General features: G+C 35.6%; 1 protein-coding gene across 1 annotated transcript in view; it reads right to left on the bottom strand.

The window, feature by feature from the left end:
• Nucleotides 1-23,392, bottom strand: part of PREX1 (phosphatidylinositol-3,4,5-trisphosphate dependent Rac exchange factor 1) — a 631,853-nt gene that overhangs the window by 200,546 nt on the left and 407,915 nt on the right. The window contains exons 14-15 of the mRNA XM_053690087.1: nucleotides 4,523-4,598; nucleotides 3,538-3,610 (exon numbers count right to left, since the gene is read on the bottom strand). Coding sequence (XP_053546062.1) covers nucleotides 3,538-3,610; nucleotides 4,523-4,598 — 149 coding nt within the window. The remainder of the gene's footprint in view (nucleotides 1-3,537; nucleotides 3,611-4,522; nucleotides 4,599-23,392) is intronic.

The following is a 23,392-nucleotide window of genomic DNA, read 5'->3' as shown; positions in this document are numbered from 1 at the left end:
AGAGTAGTTAGCGCCGCTGATTAGGACAGAAGCAAGGCGGCAAGGGAGGAGGGGTATAGTGTAGGCGGACCTCCGTTTTTTAATTTACAATATAAAAACATGTTACACTCAGTGTTGAATGTCCCTTTAAGGTCTTGATAAAACCCAGGAGCCAGAATGCCATGTCCCCAAGAATATACACACACACACATAATCTATATATATACATATATATATATATATATATATATATATACACATATATATATATATATACACACACTTTTTATTATTATTTTAAATACACAAATAAAGTATCACAACCTTGCCTTACTTAAAAAAAAAAGTCTATGGCTGGCTAGTTAATATTCTTGGTGATTCCTAAATTTGAAGTCAATTTATCAACCCTTATCATTATCTTAAACATTTTAAATCATTAAAGAATTGTCACAATAACTATCCTCATTATTTTAATTTTGATTTTCAGTTACTGGTACATAAATACAAACCAGCATCCCATTGATACTGGAAACATTATTACAAGCAATACAACCCCCATCAAAATGAATAAAAACACTTATTTATTTGTATAGTGTTCCTTATATTTTGAGGATCTACTCAACTTTATTAATGAAGACTGGGTATATATAAAAATAAATTACAAAATAAATAATAGATATCTTTATCATTTTCATTTACTTGTATTGTGTCACAATATTCTGTAGTTCTGGATACAAAGCTATCCAATGACAAAGATTTGTGGTAAGATGCAAATAAATAACAGACTGAACAAAACAAGTTAGTACACGAAGGAGCGGGCCCTGCCCCAAAGAACTTACAGTCTACAAGTAGATTGTTACAAATTATATTTTAAAAGGGATAGAAAGGTCAAAACTGATATGGGCGTGGATTCATTTAAATTTTAACTCAAAGCATCTCTGGAATATATATCATTAGCAAAAATGCTTCTAGTAAAAGCTATTACTGTTTTTCAGTGTCATACGCACATATGCTGTGAGGGCCTGAGCACCCGTATTGAAGCTCATAGAGCTGGCAGGGGCGTGCATTGTGTCCGTGTGTCATACAAGCTACTGCTGACTCTCTGAGAATGTGTGATGTTTAAATACTGGTGCACAAGCCCCGACAGGATATGTACGTATGCAGCTTAAAAATCAATAACTTTTACTAGAAGCATTTTTGCTAATAGAAGTACATTGCAAAATGCTTCTATTTTAAACTGAAATGCACCAATGTTCATTTTAATTTTGACCTTTCAGTCTTTAATTTAAGTGTATACATGAACTGCAGCAAACCACAATTTAATACACCTAATTTACTACATTATAGATGATTATTAATAACAATAATACAAATATTATTATTATTATTCATTTTTACAATGTTTCACATTTTTATTTATCCTTTTGCACATTATATCCATGAGTTAGTATTTGTCTGCTACAATTTATAAAGTTAATAAACCTCTGTGTTTGAGACAGTTATGAACCATCTCAGCTACTATATTGCTTTTAGAACAAATATGAAATTCTGCACAGATATCTGTAACATAACATACAGTATTGACTCCAAGGGCTACTGGAATAATAAATTACATGTTTTGCTATGTACAATATATTATAAGTTGCAAATTATGCACTAAGACTATTTTTTGTCTCTGAACATAAAGGGCTCCATTTATCATTCATTCTTGAAATACGACTTTCAGTTCTCCGCAGCTCGCCTTTGGAGAGGCGCACATGTGCGCCCATATTTATCATAAAAACTGTAGTATTTTAACGCCAATTTCCAAAAGCGAGATGCGGCGGATTAATGATAAATCTCTCCATTAGTATTATATATGCGCCATATTTATCATTAGAAATACTCCCAAAATAGACTTGATTTTTGTATAGAACCTAACTTCTTTTTATTGAAATCTAACTTGTTTAAACCACCCTTAACTGTGTATTTCATTATTTAAATACAAACCTAATATAATTTTAATGTAATAAAATAAATATATCATTTTCTTTTTAAATTTTGACAAAACATGTAACTGAATAGATGTAATTTAATCAATACATGCATTTTTTTGTTTTAGTCATGTGTAAGAAAGCTTTATATTTTTTTACACATGCTACAATTATAATAATAAAACTGATTTTTTAACAATAACACCTTTATCTTCTTCCACACCCCCTGCAGTACTTATGACTACCATAGATATGCAAAAATGTCAGTGGTGACCCAAAATATGTTAATAACTATGGACATGTATCAAATCTCTACTTGATAAAATGTATTGTTAGCTTTAGACTGATAAGCTTGTCTTCCTTTACAAATAGAAATGAATAGGACATCACATTTTTATTTTCAAATAATATATTTATTATAAAACATAAAATTAAAAAAATTATGTTATCTACACATTCATTAATTTAAAATATATCATCAAAAGAAAATTTACATAATTGATTCATATTTCATTCTTATAGCTGCCAAAATTAAGAAATATTCCATCTTCTCTCGCGAAAAAAGTGGACTAAATTCAATGTTCTCCACAGCGGTTATGGAGAACTTTCATGGTCGTATTTTTAGGAGAATTTTAGATTCTCGTAAGGCGCTAAATAATGATAAATCTGAATTTTCTGCGATTAGTAAGGGGCATTTTTAAAAATACGACCAAAAAAGGGCTTTTTTTGTGCTTTCTTTGGCGCACATGTGCGAATAGAGTGGGAGAATTTTGCAGTCGTATTTGCTTATTTTTAGGCGTATTTTGCTTTGATAAATAGGAGAACAATTCCGATAATGTATTTATAGGCGTAAATGTGGGAGAATTCTAATGATAAATGGAGCCCAAAATGAACACATTTCATAGTAAAAGACTAACATCTGCTCTTCATCATTGAAATGCAGTTTTGTAGCTGGATAGGATCCTCTGTAATCAGTCTGAGTGGCGGTATAACACAGATTTAACCCATAAAACATTCACGCCAACAAGTCACAAGTACATATCACACAGGCTGTGTTTTTGCTCATCAGTTAGTGAATTACAGGTCACTGTATACCGCAAGTCTGGAATTTACTGACAATGTAAAGGCCTTGTAAACCACACAACAAAAACAAGAGCTAAAATAAGCACAAGAAAATGAGAGGGAAGCAGAGAAGGATCTGAAGCACCAGCTAAAATCTGGCACCACAACTGGTAAACCTCATATGTAGCCAAATAAAATGAAAGCAGCAATGTCTGTGTGTGTATGTGTGGGTGTGTGTGTGTATATGTCTGTGTGTGTATGTGTGGGTGTGTGTGGGTGTGTATTCCTGCATATAGTACTGCAAATTATTTGTTTTATAATAACAATAATAATGTATGTTTTGTAATGCCTGCAAATGCCTTCAAACTTAAAACATATATATGTGGAGTAGTTGCTAACTGCCTTTGTACAACTTTTCTTTGACTAAAAGTGGCTGAAAGCTGTCAAACACTAAAAGATTGCTACCTATAAAGTGAACTTTTCCATTCAGAATAACCAGTATTGCTAATGTACAGTACATTACCATGGTGCATGAATCCATTGTTGCAAAGTCCAATTCCAAGAGCCACTGCTTCCTCGCGGGTCTGACAATCTCCCTGTGACCAAAACATATTATTGATTATTCAACTTACATAGCCACATCACTGTCTAAAAGAAAGACCAAATACTGTGTAGGTATAATTGGATTCAGCAAAGAAAAATGATTATACAAATAATTTGTATAACAAACCCCTCCATATTATGCATTTTATAGCATTTTCCTTTTGTCACATGACATGGCAAAGCAAAGACGCACAATCATAACAATGTTTTCTAAAAAAGCCAATTTAACAGTGCAGGCACATTAGTTGGCTTAATAAAGTCATTTTGTTAAGACAGGCAATTAATATTATTGTGTTCCAGTAGCGGAGTCACAGGCAGTCACATTTTTCCTAAAAATAAGTTGTTTGAGCAAAATAAAAGGAATAAATATTACAGCCTGCTTATGTTTATTTCCACATCATTAAAGGACAGAAAATATAAAAGCAAATGCTTCTGTAAAATGTTTACCTATAAAAAGGCTCTGAAAACTACAGAAAAAAATAATGAAAAACAGAATGAATTAGTGATGTTGAACTACTGGTTGGAAAGGTACGATATTATAATTTGTATAGCGCCACAAAATTCTGTAGTGCTGGAAAAGGAAAAAGAAGGTAGAAATGTAAGTAACCGAAAGCTACTAAAGATTAAAATGAGGGTTATTTTGCATATTAATATATTTTGTTATTTTTTTTAATAATACATTTTGTATACAGCAATGAATAGCATTACTGATGGGGAAATGCAGTGTTTACTGCACCTGAAATTAATGAGATGAAAAACATTAGAACTAAGTTAACATTAAAAAAATGGACCCTTATAAGAAGCCCAGTGCTGTACAGGTCATTTTGAAATAATGCAAATTTACTTTACACTCACTTTAGATAATAAGGAAGTATTATGCATAGGGTGTTATTTACATGAATTACCTGTGAAATCAGCCAGTCCACGAGTTTACTGGCCGGAACGACTGATTTGTAGGTCTTCAAGTGGTAATCTCGGTCTCTAAAGAAAGAAAATAAAACAAGTTGTCAGGTTTCCGGCATACAAAGTCTAGAGTTCCAAATATTCTGTATATAGAGAGCAGGAACCATAAGGTCCAACACAAGACAAATATAGAATTCTGATACTTTTGATGCAGTAATAGCCTTTTGTAAAGATATTACAATAGGAAGTGGAGGTGAGCGCCAAATAGGCTGTAGAAGGGGAAGGGAACACCTAATAGGCTAATAGGATGGTGCCCACTAATGTGGGATCTAAATGGTAGTGTCTTTAATGTAGGTGAATGTACAGAGATCTTTATAATAGTTGTATAAATGTAAAATGTTTAATCCACACAGTTGATAAAAATGTTGAGGAACTTCTTCTAAAACAAAATATAATCATATAAAAAACAATCATATAAAAATCATGGATCCATGTTACAATAACAGACAATAAAAATATGCATCAAAATAAACATAAAATAATTAAACTTGAGACACGTTTGACAAAAGGTGACCTAATAGGCTGGAAATCCTATTTGGATGGTACACCTTGGAGATGAATGTTCTTACAGTTGTATATATTAGGTGCACCAAAAAATAATTAATTAATAATTATTGTGCACCAAAAAAATATATATTGTGCGCAAAAAGTAATAAGTGTCTTTTTCATATTTTGATGTTTATTTTGATGCATATTTTTATTGTCTGTTATTGTAACATGGATCCATGATTTTTATATGATTGTTTTTTATATGATTATATTTTGTTTTAGAAGAAGTTCCTCAACATTTTTATCAACTGTGTGGATTAAACATTTTACATTTATACAACTATTATAAAGATCTCTGTACATTCACCTACATTAAAGACACTACCATTTAGATCCCACATTAGTGGGCACCATCCTATTAGCCTATTAGGTGTTCCCTTCCCCTTCCTCAGCCTATTTGGCGCTCACCTCCACTTCCTATTGTTTTATCCTTACATTGGGTACACTAGGGTACCCGCTGAGGAGAGCTAGAGGTATCCCCTTATCCCCTTTCCCCTATCTGTTTTTGCGCAGGATATACACTCTATCTCTTCACTTTTGTAAAGATATTAAAAGGACAGTGTACACCAGAATTTTTATTGTTTTAAAAGATAATCTCTTTATTATCCATTCCCCAGTTTTACATAACCAACACAGTTATATTTACACTTTTTACCTCTGTAATTACCGTTTTCCTAATCATCTTCTGACAGCTCCCTTATAACATGACTTGTTATTTATTATCTATTGACTTGAATTTTAGCCAATTAGTGCTGGGTTGTGCTGACTCTTAAATAACTCCACGGATCGTGACCACAATGTTATCTATATGGCCCACATGAATTAGCAGTCTCCTGTTGTGAAAAGCAGATAAAAAAGGAATGCGATAAGAGGCTGTCTGAAGTGGCTTAGAAACAGGCTGTTATTTAGAGGTTTGAATTTTTGTAAAAAATATATTAATATGTTGGTTATGCAAAGCTGAGGAATGGATAGTAAAGGCGTTATCTTTCTTTTTATTTTTAATTTTAAATCTTTTTATTATTCCAGAGAAAAGAAAAATCAACATTACACAATTTGTCAATATCATATACATTGAGTAGATCAATAGTTTTGTTGGTACAAGCTTATGTAGTATACTAAAGGAAAACAAGCAAAATTGTAAAGCATCTGAAAATCAGAGTAGTACTTTAGCATAAATGTACAATATGAATGGAACCTCATTTTTAATTATTTTTAGGGATATACAGTATGTGTCTCCATAGCTTCAAAGGGTCACTCATGGGCCCATAAAGACTTAACTGACTCATAGGAGGGATTATAATATTGGGGATCTTCAAGGGTGCTCAGGGGACCACTTTTGGGCCTCAAACTAGACAAACCTACATTTTATACTTAACTGAAATCAAAAGGAATGCAACCAAGGATCTCCCATTACATATACATCAAGAATAGCACAGGAGATGCTTCCAACAGGGAGGCACAGTCCCTTCAAAGGGGCTAAAGTTGTATAGAGGGACAACATGGGGGGACTTAAAGAGTTACAACCGAATACCTATGATATTAAGTAATCCTTTAGAGTTGCAAAAATACAGTATGGCACTAATGCACGTTAGATAAAAACTAAATGAATAGTAACGGTGTATTTACTTACATTGTTATGGTATTGAGCTAGAATCAACCATACAATTATCAGAATAATAGAGGGCAGCCCCAGTGTGGAAAGACAATATTGAAAACGCCAGTGGTAGGAAGGTGACTTATTAATTTACAGTTGGCGCAATAATGAACCTCAAATATTAATATACACAGGCAGTACTATCTAAACATATGGATGAAATCCCCTAATATTTACATACTAACAGAGGTTGAGCTCAAAACTAAATTATCTGAGTTATCTCCATAGTCCACAACACTGAATAAGACTAGCAGTTGTCTAATAAGTAAAACATTCTTATTCAGAGTCACTGACCATATTGAAAATTCTAATATTGGGCAAACCTCACAATGGGAGACATGGTTGTTCAGGCAGTAAAAGCCTTCATAGGAAGTCCTCATAAAAAAGGTTGACAGTATAGTTATGGCAGGTATGTCTATTGGGGGCCACTGTGAAACTTGAAAACAGTTCATAGACCAGTTAATGAAAAACTGCTTATGCAGATTGCAAGGCACGTAGTCGTTGGGCCCCTAGCTATCATATTGCAAGACTGTCAGCCTATTCTGGAGCGTAGGGCTACACCACCTGCCTTGAAGAGAATTTTCCCACAGGTCCCCTTGTACCTATAGAGGTGATCATTCCTGAGGCGTTATTTGTTCCTAAAGAGGAAATCGTAGCTGGCCCAGCGTAACCACTGTATGTTCCAACTGCACACCTTCAAAGTCAGCGGACTAGCCTGATCGCCGGCAAGAGGCCGAGTCATGAGTAGTTGGTGACCCCTCGTGGCTTGACAAGGCCGTATGTACACTGCAGAATTACTTCTTTTAGACTCAGCTGCGGCGATCTGATCGTACAGCAACAGACCCGGCTCCCTCATGGCAAATTTCCGGAGCGGGGCAAGGCACTCCTGGATCGATTCGTCACACCATTGTGGAACGGCACAGAGGCTGCTGAGTATACGCTCAAGCGCTCGGGATCATCGGTATAGCAGGAGGTAAGCACTGCATGGGGTCCTTTGTTCTCTGCAACACCATCCAATTTTCCTTCCGTAACGAGCAAAGATGTGGGTCTCCTGTGTGTGGTCGTCTGGGAGGGTGCTAGATGGCCATCCGGCTCTGTAGCTTCATCGCTCTCACAAGGTTTACCGTCAGAAGAGGTTGGTGATATACTCGTAGTAAAAGTTTCAGGAGGGGACCGGAGTGTATTTCTAAGAGCGCTTGAGAAGACCTCTTGATAGTAGGAGAGCAAGTTGCTGAACTCTCCGATAAAATGCGCATCCTCCATGCTAGATACATCCATGTTAGGGGACACTCAGTTACAATCAGCTTGCAGGTTTATAAGGGAATTGATGTTGTTGATATTTATGACTAGTTAGTTAGATAAAGTTCTTGAAGATCTCTATGCTAAGTTTTTGCAACGCAACCACGGCGTTGTGTGATGGCAGAGCCCTAAGGAATCTCTACCGGGGGGTTTAGTTGGAGGCCGCAACCTCAGTATAAGCTCCGGTGCACTGGTGCTGACAGCAATTACAACAAGTTTAAGATCGTCAGGTAGATGATGATTAGCTTGACTGTAACAAGTATTGTTTCTTGCCAAATGGTGACTTATTCCAGTGTTTTATCAAGCAAATTCTATCTAGGCTGGAGCAGCACACAAAACTGCGACCTATCATGGCCGCCGCCCGGAAGTTCCCCCTATCTTTCTTTTTAAACAATAACAACTTTAGTGTAGACTGTCCCTTTAACAGATTTGAGAAGAGTACACAGATTTACTCAAACCCATGAATACCTCTTTGTAATACTGATTTTAAGGTGCACACTCTAGACTGAAGAATTGCTTTGAGACTGTTTAGACTTTCTCTTGAGATGCTTTAAATCCTAACAATTGAATGCCTTCACAATTATGTCTCTTAAGTAATTACACCAAAACTTGTACAATCATTGTGTAACCTCACATGAAATGTTCAGCAAATACAAAAGGGACAGTAAAGTCAAGAAGAATATTCATGATTCAGGTATTACATGCAGTGTTAAAGGGACACTGTACCCAAAATTTTTCTTTAGTAATTCAGAAAGAGCATACAATTTTAAGCAACTTTCTAATTTACTCCTAATATCAATTTTTCTTCGTTCTCTTGCTATCATTATTTGAAAAAGAAGGCATCTAAGCTTTTTTTTTGGTTTCAGTACTCTGGACAGCACATTTTTATTGGTGGATGAATTTATCCACCAATCAGCAAGGACAACCCAGGTTGTTCACCAAAAATGGGTTGGCATCTAAACTTACATTCTTGCATTTCAAATAAAGATACCAAGAGAATGAAGAAAATTTGATAATAGGAGTAAATTAGAAAGTTGCTTAAAATTTCATGCTCAATGTGAATCACAAAAGAAAATTTTTGGGTACAGTGTCCCTTTAAGAAACATTCTTATTTACTTCTTTTATCAAATTGGGTTCATTATCTCGCCGTCTTTTGACCTCAGGAGCATCCTTATGAAGTTTACTTTTCAACAAAATATAGTATTACTTTTTTTTAATCAAATAAAAACAACAACTAATACTTGTATTTTAGTTTTTGTTTTAAATTTAAAAGGTTTTGCTTTTGTATACTCGGGTAAAATACATTTTCTTCTTTTTAAAGGGACAGTAAACACCTTGCTTGTCCGTTTGTATAAAATGTTTACGTGTAATAAAACAAGTTTTACAAATTTTGTTTTGTTATTTTGCCCCCTTTTTCATGTAATTTGTGGATTTTCAATGTTGGAAATGGAAATGCATCTTGCATGCATGTCAAGGCTAAACTTTTTACATACATTTCCCTAATTGGCTTCAGCAGATAACTGCAAAACAATGCACTTTCTAATAACAGAATGACCATAGGTTTTCTGCAGAAGCAAACCCAGATTGGCTCCTCCAAATAAGACAAGTGGTGGAGTTTAGCTATTGAATAACAACTGCAGCAAACAAGATGACAAAGTGTTTAGCAGAGGCGTAACTACAGGGGTCTCAGAGGTCTCAATTGAGACTAAGCCCACAACTCTATACTAACCACGGTTGTATTGCGGTACAGAAAAAAACTGTTACCATTTTTGCACAGAAAGACAGTGCAAGTGCATTATGGTCTGTTAGCAATAATTTATGCTGAAGAATTATAATATTAGGAGATTGTGGTGCTTTGGAAAGGGAGCTATTGAAATGAGAGACTTTTGCCCTGGGACCAAATGAGGTCTAGTTATGCCACTTACAGTCCCTTTAAATGCTGCTCTCATATATATATATATATATATATATGTATGTATGACTGTGTCCTTTAATTTGACTGTATGTAAAAGGAAAAATAAAACTGGAGGACAGCCGTAAACAGCATGTTACGCAGCAAGTCATTCTTCCCTTGTTTCAGGAGCAAATGCTTGATGCAAACACAATCAGCAATATTTTAAAGTCATACTTTGGAATGTGAGCAACCACACGCTTCCCTCTATAGTACAGATCAGAAGAGCCTGTTTACTTGGGGACCATTAGTAGCTCAAAACTGTCAATATCGCACAGACCTGAGCAGTCATTCCTAATGTGATCTGCTTTCCTTATACAGTTGTGAAGATTTATGCACTGCTAGGCAGAATTATTATGCAAAACTACATACAGAGCAGTACTGAGGCTGGAAACCGAGATAGCGAGATGTAACCTTCTACACATCCCATTAGATTTGCACATGGCAGGACCTGTAGTGCAGATGTAAACACTGTAACAACCAATCATTACAAATAATCCATATATTGTTACTCCGATGCCCTGTAATACCCTATTTAGGGTTGCTTCACCCTGCCTCACCTTAGTCACCTTTCAAAATATGTTAGACTTGGCTGATATTCTATTCTATAGCACAACAACAGAGATATCTTTATTTTAAAGAGATTGTCAAAAATAAAATATGAGAAAAATGTCAATTTTGAATAGAATCATGTTTGCAAGAGAAAATATTCCTAGTAAAAGTAATTAAGGTTTTAATGGAGTAAATGTTTTTTAAATTGAAATTGCAACTATTACAGCTCAATCAGTTGAGTACTTCCCACTAATCCTCATTGGCTGATAGGCGCTTCCTTTTAATACTCATTAGTAGATGTACTTATCTACCTATGCTCACCCAGGTCCCTCATACAAAAAACTCCTTAATTCCTAAAAAAAAAATATTAACAAAATAAGTAAACTAAAACACCCTTAATATTACCTTTTCTGAAAGATGGTTAACTCCTATCCAAATCCTGAGTAACCAATCAGGATTGAAATATATGTACTGGGAAATTTTATGTTAATTAGGGAATTAAAGGGACAGTAAACTTAAAAAATAAGGTAATATAATTCTGCACATAGTTCAGAATTATATAACATTATCTTAGCAGCAGCTTTAAAAATCAAATGCTTTGGGAGATTTTAGCTCTCAAAGTTGCACTTACCTGGTCTCCTCTCTAGCCTCTTCTGATCAGGTCTTGGTTTTCAAAAGCGCTTCACAGGCGCACTGTCTAATCACATCGCACCCAATTGCACCATTGAACTGAATGTGGCTCGCTCCCGCTACCAGAAAAAAGCTGGAGCAAGCTACATTCAGTTCAATGGCGCTTTTGAAAACCAAGACCCGATCAAAAGAGCCTGGAGAGGAGACCAAGTAAGTGCAACTTTGACAGCAAATGTTTTTAAAGCTTTTGACTTTGAAAGCTGCCGCTAAGATAATGTTATATAATTATGCACTATGTGCAGAATTATATAACATTATTTTTTAAGTTTCCTATCCCTTTAAAAAAAAAAAAAACTAAAACAATGGCCTCCATTCATTAAAGGTCAGGCAGACATGATTTCCTACCACAAATTTCCACCACTGTGTACGTACAGAGCATATGCTTGCACAAGAATTGCCGCTAGCAAAAGCTACACCAATCAGCCACTAGCAAAGGCTGACGATCATCCTTTAAAGGTGGCAGAATGGTTAAAGGGACATGAAACACAATTTTTTTGTTTTCATGCTTTAGAAAGAGCATGCAATTTTAAACAACTTTCTAATTTACTTCTATTATCTAATTTGCTTCATTCTCTTGCTATCCTTTGCTTAAAACCATATCTAGATAGGCTCAGTAGCTTCTGATTGGTGGCTGCACATAGATGCCTCATGTGATTGGCTCACCCATGTGCATTACTATTTCTTCAATAAGTATATCTAAAGAATGAAGCAAATTAAATTATAATAGAAGTAAATTGGAATGTTGTTTAAAATTTTATTCTCTATCTAGAATTATGAAAGAAAAATGTTGGGTTTAGTGTCCCTTTAAGGAGCAACAGTCTTAAGACCACTGCTACTTAACTATCATTTCAGGCAAGCTTGAAACAACTGGCCCTCCGAAGCAGCCATCACTGCTTGGTAAATGAAGCACGTCTTTAAATGTGTGGAACTGAAAACACTTGATGCACTTCCATATAAAGCTTACCTACCTCTAAGGAAATGCATTAGGCAATTTTATAATTACAAACAACATAATTTATGTAAGAACTTACCTGATAAATTCATTTCTTTCATATTAGCAAGAGTCCATGAGCTAGTGACGTATGGGATATACATTCCTACCAGGAGGGGCAAAGTTTCCCAAACCTTAAAATGCCTATAAATACACCCCTCACCACACCCACAATTCAGTTTAACGAATAGCCAAGAAGTGGGGTGATAAGAAAAAAGTGCGAAAGCATATAAAATAAGGAATTGGAATAATTGTGCTTTATACAAAAAAATCATAACCACCACAAAAAAGGGCGGGCCTCATGGACTCTTGCTAATATGAAAGAAATGAATTTATCAGGTAAGTTCTTACATAAATTATGTTTTCTTTCATGTAATTAGCAAGAGTCCATGAGCTAGTGACGTATGGGATAATGACTACCCAAGATGTGGATCTTTCCACGCAAGAGTCACTAGAGAGGGAGGGATAAAATAAAGACAGCCAATTCCTGCTGAAAATAATCCACACCCAAAATAAAGTTTAATGAAAAACATAAACAGAAGATTCAAACTGAAACCGCTGCCTGAAGTACTTTTCTACCAAAAACTGCTTCAGAAGAAGAAAATACATCAAAATGGTAGAATTTAGTAAAAGTATGCAAAGAGGACCAAGTCGCTGCTTTGCAAATCTGATCAACCGAAGCTTCATTCCTAAACGCCCAGGAAGTAGAAACTGACCTAGTAGAATGAGCTGTAATCCTTTGAGGCGGAGGTTTACCCAACTCGACATAGGCATGATGAATTAAAGATTTCAACCAAGATGCCAAAGAAATGGCAGAAGCTTTCTGGCCTTTTCTAGAACCGGAAAAGATAACAAATAGACTAGAAGTCTTTCGGAAAGACTTAGTAGCTTCAACATAATATTTCAAAGCTCTAACAACATCCAAAGAATGCAACGATTTCTCCTTAGAATTCTTAGGATTAGGACATAATGAAGGAACCACAATTTCTCTACTAATGTTGTTGGAATTCACAACCTTAGGTAAAAATTCAAAAGAAGTTCGCAACACCGCCTTATCCTGATGAAAAATCAGAAAAGGAGACTCACAAGAAAGAGCAGATAATTCAGAGACTCTTCTGGCAGAAGAGATCGCCAAAAGGAACAAAACTTTCCAAGAAAGTAATTTAATGTCCAATGAATGCATAGGTTCAAACGGAGGAGCTTGAAGAGCCCCCAGAACCAAATTCAAACTCCAAGGAGGAGAAATTGACTTAATGACAGGTTTTATACGAACCAAAGCTTGTACAAAACAATGAATATCAGGAAGATTAGCAATCTTTCTGTGAAAAAGAACAGAAAGAGCAGAGATTTGTCCTTTCAAAGACCTTGCGGATAAACCTTTATCGAAACCATCCTGAAGAAACTGTAAAATTCTCGGAATTCTAAAAGAATGCCAAGAAAAATGATGAGAAAGACACCAAGAAATATAAGTCTTCCAGACTCTATAATATATCTCTCTGGATACAGATTTACGAGCCTGTAACATAGTATCAATCACAGAGTCAGAGAAACCTCTTTGACCAAGAATCAAGCGTTCAATCTCCATACCTTTAAATTTAAGGATTTGAGATCCTGATGGAAAAAAGGACCTTGCGACAGAAGGTCTGGTCTTAGCGGAAGAGTCCACGGATGGCAAGAGGCCATCCGGACAAGATCCGCATACCAAAACCTGTGAGGCCATGTCGGAGCTACCAGCAGAACAAACGAGCATTCCTTCAGAATCTTGGAGATTACTCTTGGAAGAAGAACTAGAGGCGGAAAGATATAGGCAGGATGATACTTCCAAGGAAGTGATAATGCATCCACTGCTTCCGCCTGAGGATCCCGGGATCTGGACAGATACCTGGGAAGTTTCTTGTTTAGATGAGACGCCATCAGATCTATTTCTGGAAGCTCCCACATTTGAACAATCTGAAGAAATACCTCTGGGTGAAGAGACCATTCGCCCGGATGCAACGTTTGGCGACTGAGATAATCCGCTTCCCAATTGTCTATATCTGGGATATGAACCGCAGAGATTAGACAGGAGCTGGATTCCGCCCAAACCAGAATTCGAGATACTTCTTTCATAGCCAGAGGACTGTGAGTCCCTCCTTGATGATTGATGTATGCCACAGTTGTGACATTGTCTGTCTGAAAACAAATGAACGATTCTCTCTTCAGAAGAGGCCAAGACTGAAGAGCTCTGAAAATTGCACGGAGTTCCAAAATATTGATCGGTAATCTCACCTCCTGAGATTCCCAAACTCCTTGTGCCGTCAGAGATCCCCACACAGCTCCCCAACCTGTGAGACTTGCATCTGTTGAAATTACAGTCCAGGTCGGAAGAACAAAAGAAGCCCCCTGAATTAAACGATGGTGATCTGTCCACCACGTTAGAGAGTGTTGTACAATCGGTTTTAAAGATATTAATTTAAATATCTTTGTGTAATCCCTGCACCATTGATTCAGCATACAGAGTTGAAGAGGTCGCAAGTGAAAACGAGCAAAGGGGATCGCGTCCGATGCAGCAGTCATAAGACCTAGAATTTCCATGCATAAGGCTACCGAAGGGAATGATTGTGACTGAAGGTTTCGACAAGCTGAAATCAATTTTAGACGTCTCTTGTCTGTCAAAGACAGAGTCATGGACACTGAATCTATCTGGAAACCCAGAAAGGTTACCCTTGTCTGAAGAATCAATGAACTTTTTAGTGAATTGATCCTCCAACCATGATCTTGAAGAAACAACACAAGTCGATTCGTATGAGATTCTGCTAAATGTAAAGACTGAGCAAGTACCAAGATATCGTCCAAATAAGGAAATACCACAATACCCTGTTCTCTGATTACAGACAGAAGGGCACCGAGAACCTTTGTAAAAATTCTTGGAGCTGTAGCTAGGCCAAACGGCAGAGCCACAAACTGGTAATGCTTGTCCAGAAAAGAGAATCTCAGGAACTGATAATGATCTGGATGAATCGGAATATGCAGATATGCATCCTGTAAATCTATTGTGGACATATAATGCCCTTGCTGAACAAAAGGCAAGATAGTCCTTACAGTTACCATTTTGAACGTTGGTATCCTTACATAACGATTCAATATTTTTAGATCCAGAACTGGTCTGAAGGAATTCTCCTTCTTTGGTACAATGAAGAGATGTGAATAAAACCCCATCCCCTGTTCCAGAACTGGAACTGGCATAATTACTCCAGCCAACTCTAGATCTGAAACACATTTCAGAAATGCTTGAGCTTTCACTGGATTTACTGGGACACGGGAAAGAAAAAATCTCTTTGCAGGAGGTCTTATCTTGAAACCAATTCTGTACCCTTCTGAAACAATGTTCTGAATCCAAAGATTGTGAACAGAATTGATCCAAATTTCTTTGAAAAAAACGTAACCTGCCCCCTACCAGCTGAGCTGTAATGAGGGCCGCACCTTCATGTGGACTTAGAAGCTGGCTTTGCTTTTCTAGAAGGCTTGGATTTATTCCAGACTGGAGATGGTTTCCAAACTGAAACTGCTCCTGAGGATGAAGGATCAGGCTCTTGTTCTTTGTTGAAACGAAAGGAACGAAAACGATTATTAGCCCTGTTTTTACCTTTAGATTTTTTATCCTGTGGTAAAAAAGTTCCTTTCCCACCAGTAACAGTTGAGATAATAGAATTCAACTGAGAACCAAATAATTTGTTACCCTGGAAAGAAATGGAAAGTAGAGTTGATTTAGAAGACATATCAGCATTCCAAGTTTTAAGCCATAAAGCTCTTCTAGCTAAAATAGCTAGAGACATAAACCTGACATCAACTCTGATAATATCAAAAATGGCATCACAGATAAAATTATTAGCATGTTGAAGAAGAATAATAATATTATGAGAATCATGATCTGTTACTTGTTGCGCTAAAGTTTCCAACCAAAAAGTTGAAGCTGCAGCAACATCAGCCAATGATATAGCAGGTCTAAGAAGATTACCTGAACACAGATAAGCTTTTCTTAGAAAGGATTCAATTTTCCTATCTAAAGGATCCTTAAACGAAGTACCATCTGACGTAGGAATAGTAGTACGTTTAGCAAGGGTAGAAATAGCCCCATCAACTTTAGGGATTTTGTCCCAAAATTCTAATCTGTCAGACGGGACAGGATATAATTGCTTAAAACGTTTAGAAGGAGTAAATGAATTACCCAAATTATTCCATTATCTGGAAATTACTTCAGAAATAGCACCAGGAACAGGAAAAACTTCTGGAATAACCACAGGAGATTTAAAGACCTTATCTAAACGTTTAGATTTAGTATCAAGAGGACCAGAATCCTCAATTTCTAAAGCAATTAGTACTTCTTTAAGTAAAGAACGAATAAATTCCATTTTAAATAAATATGAAGATTTATCAGCATCAATCTCTGAGACAGAATCCTCTGAACCAGAAGAGTCATTAGAATCAGAATGATGATGTTCATTTAAAAATTCATCTGTATAAAGAGAAGTTTTAAAAGATTTTTTATGTTTACTAGAAGGAGGAATAACAGACATAGCCTTCTTGATGGATTCAGAAACAAAATCTCTTATGTTATCAGGAACATTCTGAACATTAGATGTTGATGGAACTGCAACAGGTAATGGTACATTACTAAAGGAAATATTATCTGCATTAACAAGTTTGTCATGACAATTAATACAAACAACAGCTGGAGGAATAGCTACCAAAAGTTTACAGCAGATACACTTAGCTTTGGTAGTTCCAGCACCAGACAGCGATTTTCCTGAAGTATCTTCTGACTCAGATGCAACGTGAGACATCTTGCAATATGTAAGAGAAAAAACAACATATAAAGCAAAATTGATCAAATTCCTTAAAGGACAGTTTCAGTAATGGGAAAAAATGCCAGTGAACAAGCTTCTAGCAACCAGAAGCAATAAATAATGAGACTTAAATAATGTGGAGACAAAAAGCGACGCCCATATTTTTTTAGCGCCAAATAAGACGCCCACATTATTTGGCGCCTAAATGCTTTTGGCGCCAAAAATGACGCCACGTCCGGAACGCCGACATTTTTTGGCGCAAAAGAACGTCAAAAATGACGCAACTTCCGGCGACACGTATGACGCCGGAAACAGAAAAGATTTTTTGCGCCAAAAAAGTCTGCGCCAAAAATGACGCAATAAAATGAAGCATTTTCAGCCCCCGCGAGCCTAACAGCCCACAGGGAAAAAAGTCAAATCTTTAAGGTAAGAAAAATATTTGATTCAAATGCATTATCCCAAATATGAAACTGACTGTCTGAAAATAAGGAATGTTGAACATCCTGAGTCAAGGCAAATAAATGTTTGAATACATATATTTAGAACTTTATTAAAAAAGTGCCCAACCATAGCTTAGAGTGTCACAGAAAATAAGACTTACTTACCCCAGGACACTCATCTACATGTTTGTAGAAAGCCAAACCAGTACTGAAACGAAAATCAGCAGAGGTAATGGTATATTTATAAGAGTATATCGTCGATCTGAAAAGGGAGGTAAGAGATGAATCTCTACGACCGATAACAGAGAACCTATGAAATAGACCCCGTAGAAGGAGATCATTGCATTCAAACAGGCAATACTCTCCTCACATCCATCTGACATTCACTGCACGCTGAGAGGAAAACCGGGCTCCAACCTGCTGCGGAGCGCATATCAACGCAGAATCTAGCACAAACTTACTTCACCACCTCCATAGGAGGCAAAGTTTGTAAAACTGAATTGTGGGTGTGGTGAGGGGTGTATTTATAGGCATTTTAAGGTTTGGGAAACTTTGCCCCTCCTGGTAGGAATGTATATCCCATACGTCACTAGCTCATGGACTCTTGCAAATTACATGAAAGAAATATTGATATAAAAAGCACAGATGAATATCTAATAAACCCTGTAAATATCATAATCATCTGCCTACATCTTCCTTTATATCCAAACTTGAGTCTTGACGTCATTAATATTCTATTTTTAGAGTGTAGACTGCAGAACTCCACAGGAGCACAGGAAATGCACTTTAATATGAAATGCTTATTAATTATATGTACTAAACTCTTAGCTGAATTTTAGAAACCTGCTAAAAACTTTAAGTGGCCTATTTTCTTTATTTTCTCTGTCAGCATGTTCTAATAATGCATTGCACTTCAGCTTGTACTATGATATTCAAATACCAGACTTTATACTATTATATAGTACAGAGAGTTATTTCTAAATCAATGAATTATTGTTGTTAATGCTTAAAGGGACACTTAACCCAATTTTTTTTTCATGATTCAGATAGAGCATGTAATTTTAAGCAACTTTCTAATTTACTTCTATTGTCATTTTTTCTTCATTCTCTTGCTATCTTTATTTGAAAAAGAAGGCATCTCAGCTAAGGAGCCAGCACATTTTTGGTTCAGGACCATAGACAGCACTTATTTATTGGTGCTGTCCCATCAGCAAAGGACAACGCAGGTTGTTCACCAAAAATAGGCCGGCATCTAAACTTACATTCTTGCTTTTCAAATAAACATACCAAGAGAATGAAGAAAATGTGATAATAGACGTAAATTAGAAAGTTGCTTAAAATTGCATGCTCTGTCTGAATCACAAAAGAACATTTTTGGGTTCAGTGTCCCTTTAATATTTTTTCTTATTTTAACGTTATAGATTATATTTAAATAAACAACAAAGGGATATAACACACATGTAATGACTTGCTTGCGAGAGACACAATCATTGACACATTAGGTGATTGGCAGCCCTGTGCATCTGCTGTTAATGATTGGCTCACCAGCAGCTCCCTGGCAGAACTGTATCTATGTGTTTAACATATTTGTGGGGATTCAACACATAATTATCTAGGATCTTCTGGAAAGATACACTGTATTGAGAGAAAAAATGTAAATAGCTACGTGTATGTTATGATATGACAAATAAAATGAAAGCAATTTCAACATAATTATCCAGGATCCATAATTAAAAAATTACAGGCTCTAACAAATGATCACTTGTGATTCAAAAATAGTCCGGCTCCTAAATTTTAAAAAAACCCTGTTTTTTAAGTTTATACATTTTGACACCAAAATGCAATGTCATCTGGTAAGAAAAATGCCCATGGTAAATCAGTAGGCAAAAGCAAGACCTGTAGAAATGGGAAGCATCCTACTTTAGAAAAATAGTCCAGTAACATTCCAGATTATAATGCTGGAGTATAGGAAGGCAAACATTTTATTTTATAGATATCTGGTCACAATACTTTGGCTGAGAACAATTGATTGACCGGAATGTTGCAGGTTGAGCTCTCAATGCCTATGATATTCCAGTGAAAGATTGTTATGACAAATATTGTTAATCTAAGGTTAGTGAATTAGATTTAGGATCAGTTTAAACCCACTGCATGCCATAGTGGACAGCATAGGATTATACAGCAATGTGTTGTAGCCCTCACAAACAACCAAAGGGTTAACAAAAGATGTTCCAGTGGTCATTTAAACTTTGCAGCTGCTGTGATATTTTGCAATATTCCTTACAAGAACCTATTTTATCTGGCTAGGAAATAAACAGAATGATTTTAGTCCTTGAATTCCCTTGCACCTAAGCATTTATATCAAGCAGAAAACGGCAAAAGTTGCTAAATAATGTTATTCTGTGGTATTAAGATAGTCAGCCTCATCAAAAACACTGGCGCACATTGCAGCTTACTAAAAACATGTGTTAAAAGCATAAACAATACCAGCTGCCAAACCTCACACACATTACGTTCTAAAGATAAGTGAGCAGTTTTAGAGGAATTCTGGGAGCTAAAGAATGCGATGAGTCTGCAGAACAATTTCATTTATTTTTTATAACTTGTGAACGTGAAAAAAATTATAGTCACAATCAATAAAATGTTAAGAGTAAGAGACAGCTTATATATCATATAGTTGAAAACAGTGAAAGATGGGGCAGCTTATAGTATATTCTGCAGGTTAACAAAAATGAAGTTTGACAAGAAAGAAAATTGTATGACATATAAACCTTAGTTCTCATTATGTTGCAGATATAATATCAAAGGGTGTAATGCAGCTGTCTATATTATTGTCATGTTCTTTCAGCTTTTCTCTGTGTCAAGGAAGCACCTACTGAACAACTTATATAAAAATATGAGTATGCGTTAATGACGTTAACCACTTGGACAAATTGAAGGTTTGACTACATCTGATCACTGCAATATAAAATATGCCTAGTGCCTTAACTCGTGGTATGCTATGTACTATATATTATACCCCACACATACCTAGCCTCAAAACATATGAAAAATCCTGTTTCATCCAATCGTTGCATGCCTTACAAGCTGGACGCCATGTGGGGCACGCAACAATTGGATGAAGATGGATTCGTCATCGCTCAGCCAAAGAAAGTAGGAGATGTGGGTGGAGGAACGGCACAATGTTTACATCTTTAAATAGTAAATATTTTACATAGGAAACATTTTTAAAAAAATAATAGATGAAAGTGACCCTGTTTTTTATAGCAATTGTATATACAGTACTAGCCAGTAAATCCTTAAAGATTAAAATCACTTTAAGTATGTCCCCCAAGTTCATTTAATTATTTATACAAGTAAACAGTCGCAATGATTTAATTATTTGGTAAGTATAACACCAAGTGATACGTTTACTTGCATCCTTAAAGCTTTTTAGTTCATTTGCTTAAAGTGAAGGTCAATTTTCATGTGAAAGTGCCCCGGTTTTTAAAAAAACTATTAAAAACAAGGGCACTTTCATTCATGAAAATTGACATTTCAGTTGTTTTTTTAAAATATACTTACCTTTTCTTCTTGAAGCCGCTCCAGTGCTTCACCAGCCCGTCGCAAGCCTCTTCATACGTCAGCAATGACGATTCTGGCATACTCCAATCACGGCTTCCCCCCACCCCGGGGTAATCATTGCCTGAGGCAATGCTGTGATTGGAGAAAGCCGGTTTCGTCATTGCTGGGTAAGTAAACCAGAAAGTAGCAGGCGGGGCATCGTTTCAGAATGGCGATCCGGCGTTTCAGAAGAACAAGGGAAGTATTTTTAAAATACGGTGCTATGTCAATTTTCATGAATGAAAGTGCCCCTGTTTTTTAAAAAAACTGGTACTTTTACATGAAAATTGACCTTCACTTTAATTAAAAATATATAATGTATTTCTGGTAATCTCTAGAGAAACTGATATCCAGTGTGTACGGATATATACGTTTTTGTTATTTCCTGCCTTCAACCTAAAGGGATATGAAACCCAAAACTTGTCTTTCATGATTCAGATAAAGCATGCGATTTTAAACAACTTTCTACGCAAATTTGATAATAGAAGTAAATTGGAAACTTTTTATAAAATTGTATACTCTGTCTGAATCACAAAAGAAGAAAATTTTAAATTAAAAAAAAGTTTTAGTTCATTAACGTATTACAATTTTTAAAAACATAATTGAGCAAACATGCCCAGTATGCCATTGATGCCCATATACAAATAGCATTCATATAGTTTAACACTTATAATAAAAAACACTTTATCCAATTGAAAATCACACACTCCATTAACCCCTTTGATCCATTTGTTTTTTCAGTGATCAGTATCCATTATCCGTTATGTTGAAAAATGGAGATCAAATCTGGTGAGTATAAAAGGGCCATAATAGTTAAATAATTACATGCTCTGGTTTGTTAGAGAATGTAGTTTTAAGACTAGTGACCCAGCACTACACTTTGCAGGTGTTAAAAGACCACTAAACACAGTAAACTTTTAAAGTTAGTTTTTCCAGCCATCAGTCAATCACAAAATTCATATACGTATATTCTGTGAACACTTGCACATGATTAGTAGGAGATAGTGCCTCAGAAAGTGTGTAATTTAAAGGAACACTAAATACAGTAGAATTACATAATTAACATGTGCATAATAAAAATACAATGTAATAAAACACTCTGAATTTCAAATAAGCAGTAGATTTTTTTTCATATTTATTTTTTCTCCATTTACTGGCCCCCCTGTATCATGTAACAGCCAACAGCCAATCACAGAGTAGTATATGTATACATTGTGAACATGTGCACATGCTCAGTAGGAGCTGGTACCTCAGAAAGTGTGTATATTAAAACAAGAGTGTGAAAAATAGAAGTAAATTGGAAAGTCTCTTGCACACTATCTGAATCATGGAAGTTTAATTTTGACTTCAGTGTCCCTTTAAAAGATTGCGCATATTTAGAAAATGGAAGTGAACTGGAAAGTTGTTTAAAAGGGTGTGCTCAATCTGAATCATAAAAGTTTAATTGTGATTAAAGGACCAGTCAACACAAGTAGATTTGCATAATCAACAAATGCAAGATAATAAGACAATTCAATAGCACTTAGTCTGAACTTCATATTAGTAGTAGATTTTTTTTCGGACTATTTTAAATTATGTCTATTTCCACTCCCCTGTACCATGTGACAGCCATCAGCCAATCACAAATGCATACACGTTTATTCTGTGAATTCCTGTACATGCTCAGTAGGAGCTGGTAACTCAAAATGTTTTAATATAAAAAGACTGCACATTTTGTTAATGGACGTAAATTAGAAAGTTGTTTAAAATTGCATGTTATATCTGAATAGTGAAAGTTTAATTTTGACTTGAGTGTCCCTTTAAGTGTTCCTTTAAAAACCAAAGTGTAGGGTTGCTAGTCTTAAAATGAACAAATTAGAGTATGTAATTGGTCGATTATAGCTCTTTAACAGTTTTGGCTGTGTTTGACTTGTGAAGATCATCCATTCTTCCAACATCAGGGGAAAAATGGAAAAGATTGGAATCTACCCCTTTATCAGAAGATTTTAAAACAAAACAGTAGGCCCCCTCATGACTTCATTAAAACGATACATTGACTTTTTAACCTATTGCATATATTATTTTACAGATTTCTGTTTGCCAAATTAGATAAATTCCTTTTTTTTATGATGATCTTTTTTGGAACTCAATTCCAGGGAGAGGAAACTAGGAAACTACATTTATTTTAAAGCATGACAGCATTTCCTGCCATAAATGACTTTATAACAGCTTTACAAAAAACAATTGATTTGACTCCAAGGCTGCTTTTACTTTTACG

This window comes from Bombina bombina, chromosome 1 (assembly GCF_027579735.1).
Source record: "Bombina bombina isolate aBomBom1 chromosome 1, aBomBom1.pri, whole genome shotgun sequence".
NCBI lineage: Eukaryota > Metazoa > Chordata > Amphibia > Anura > Bombinatoridae > Bombina > Bombina bombina.
This window is presented reverse-complemented; position numbering and strand designations above follow the sequence as displayed.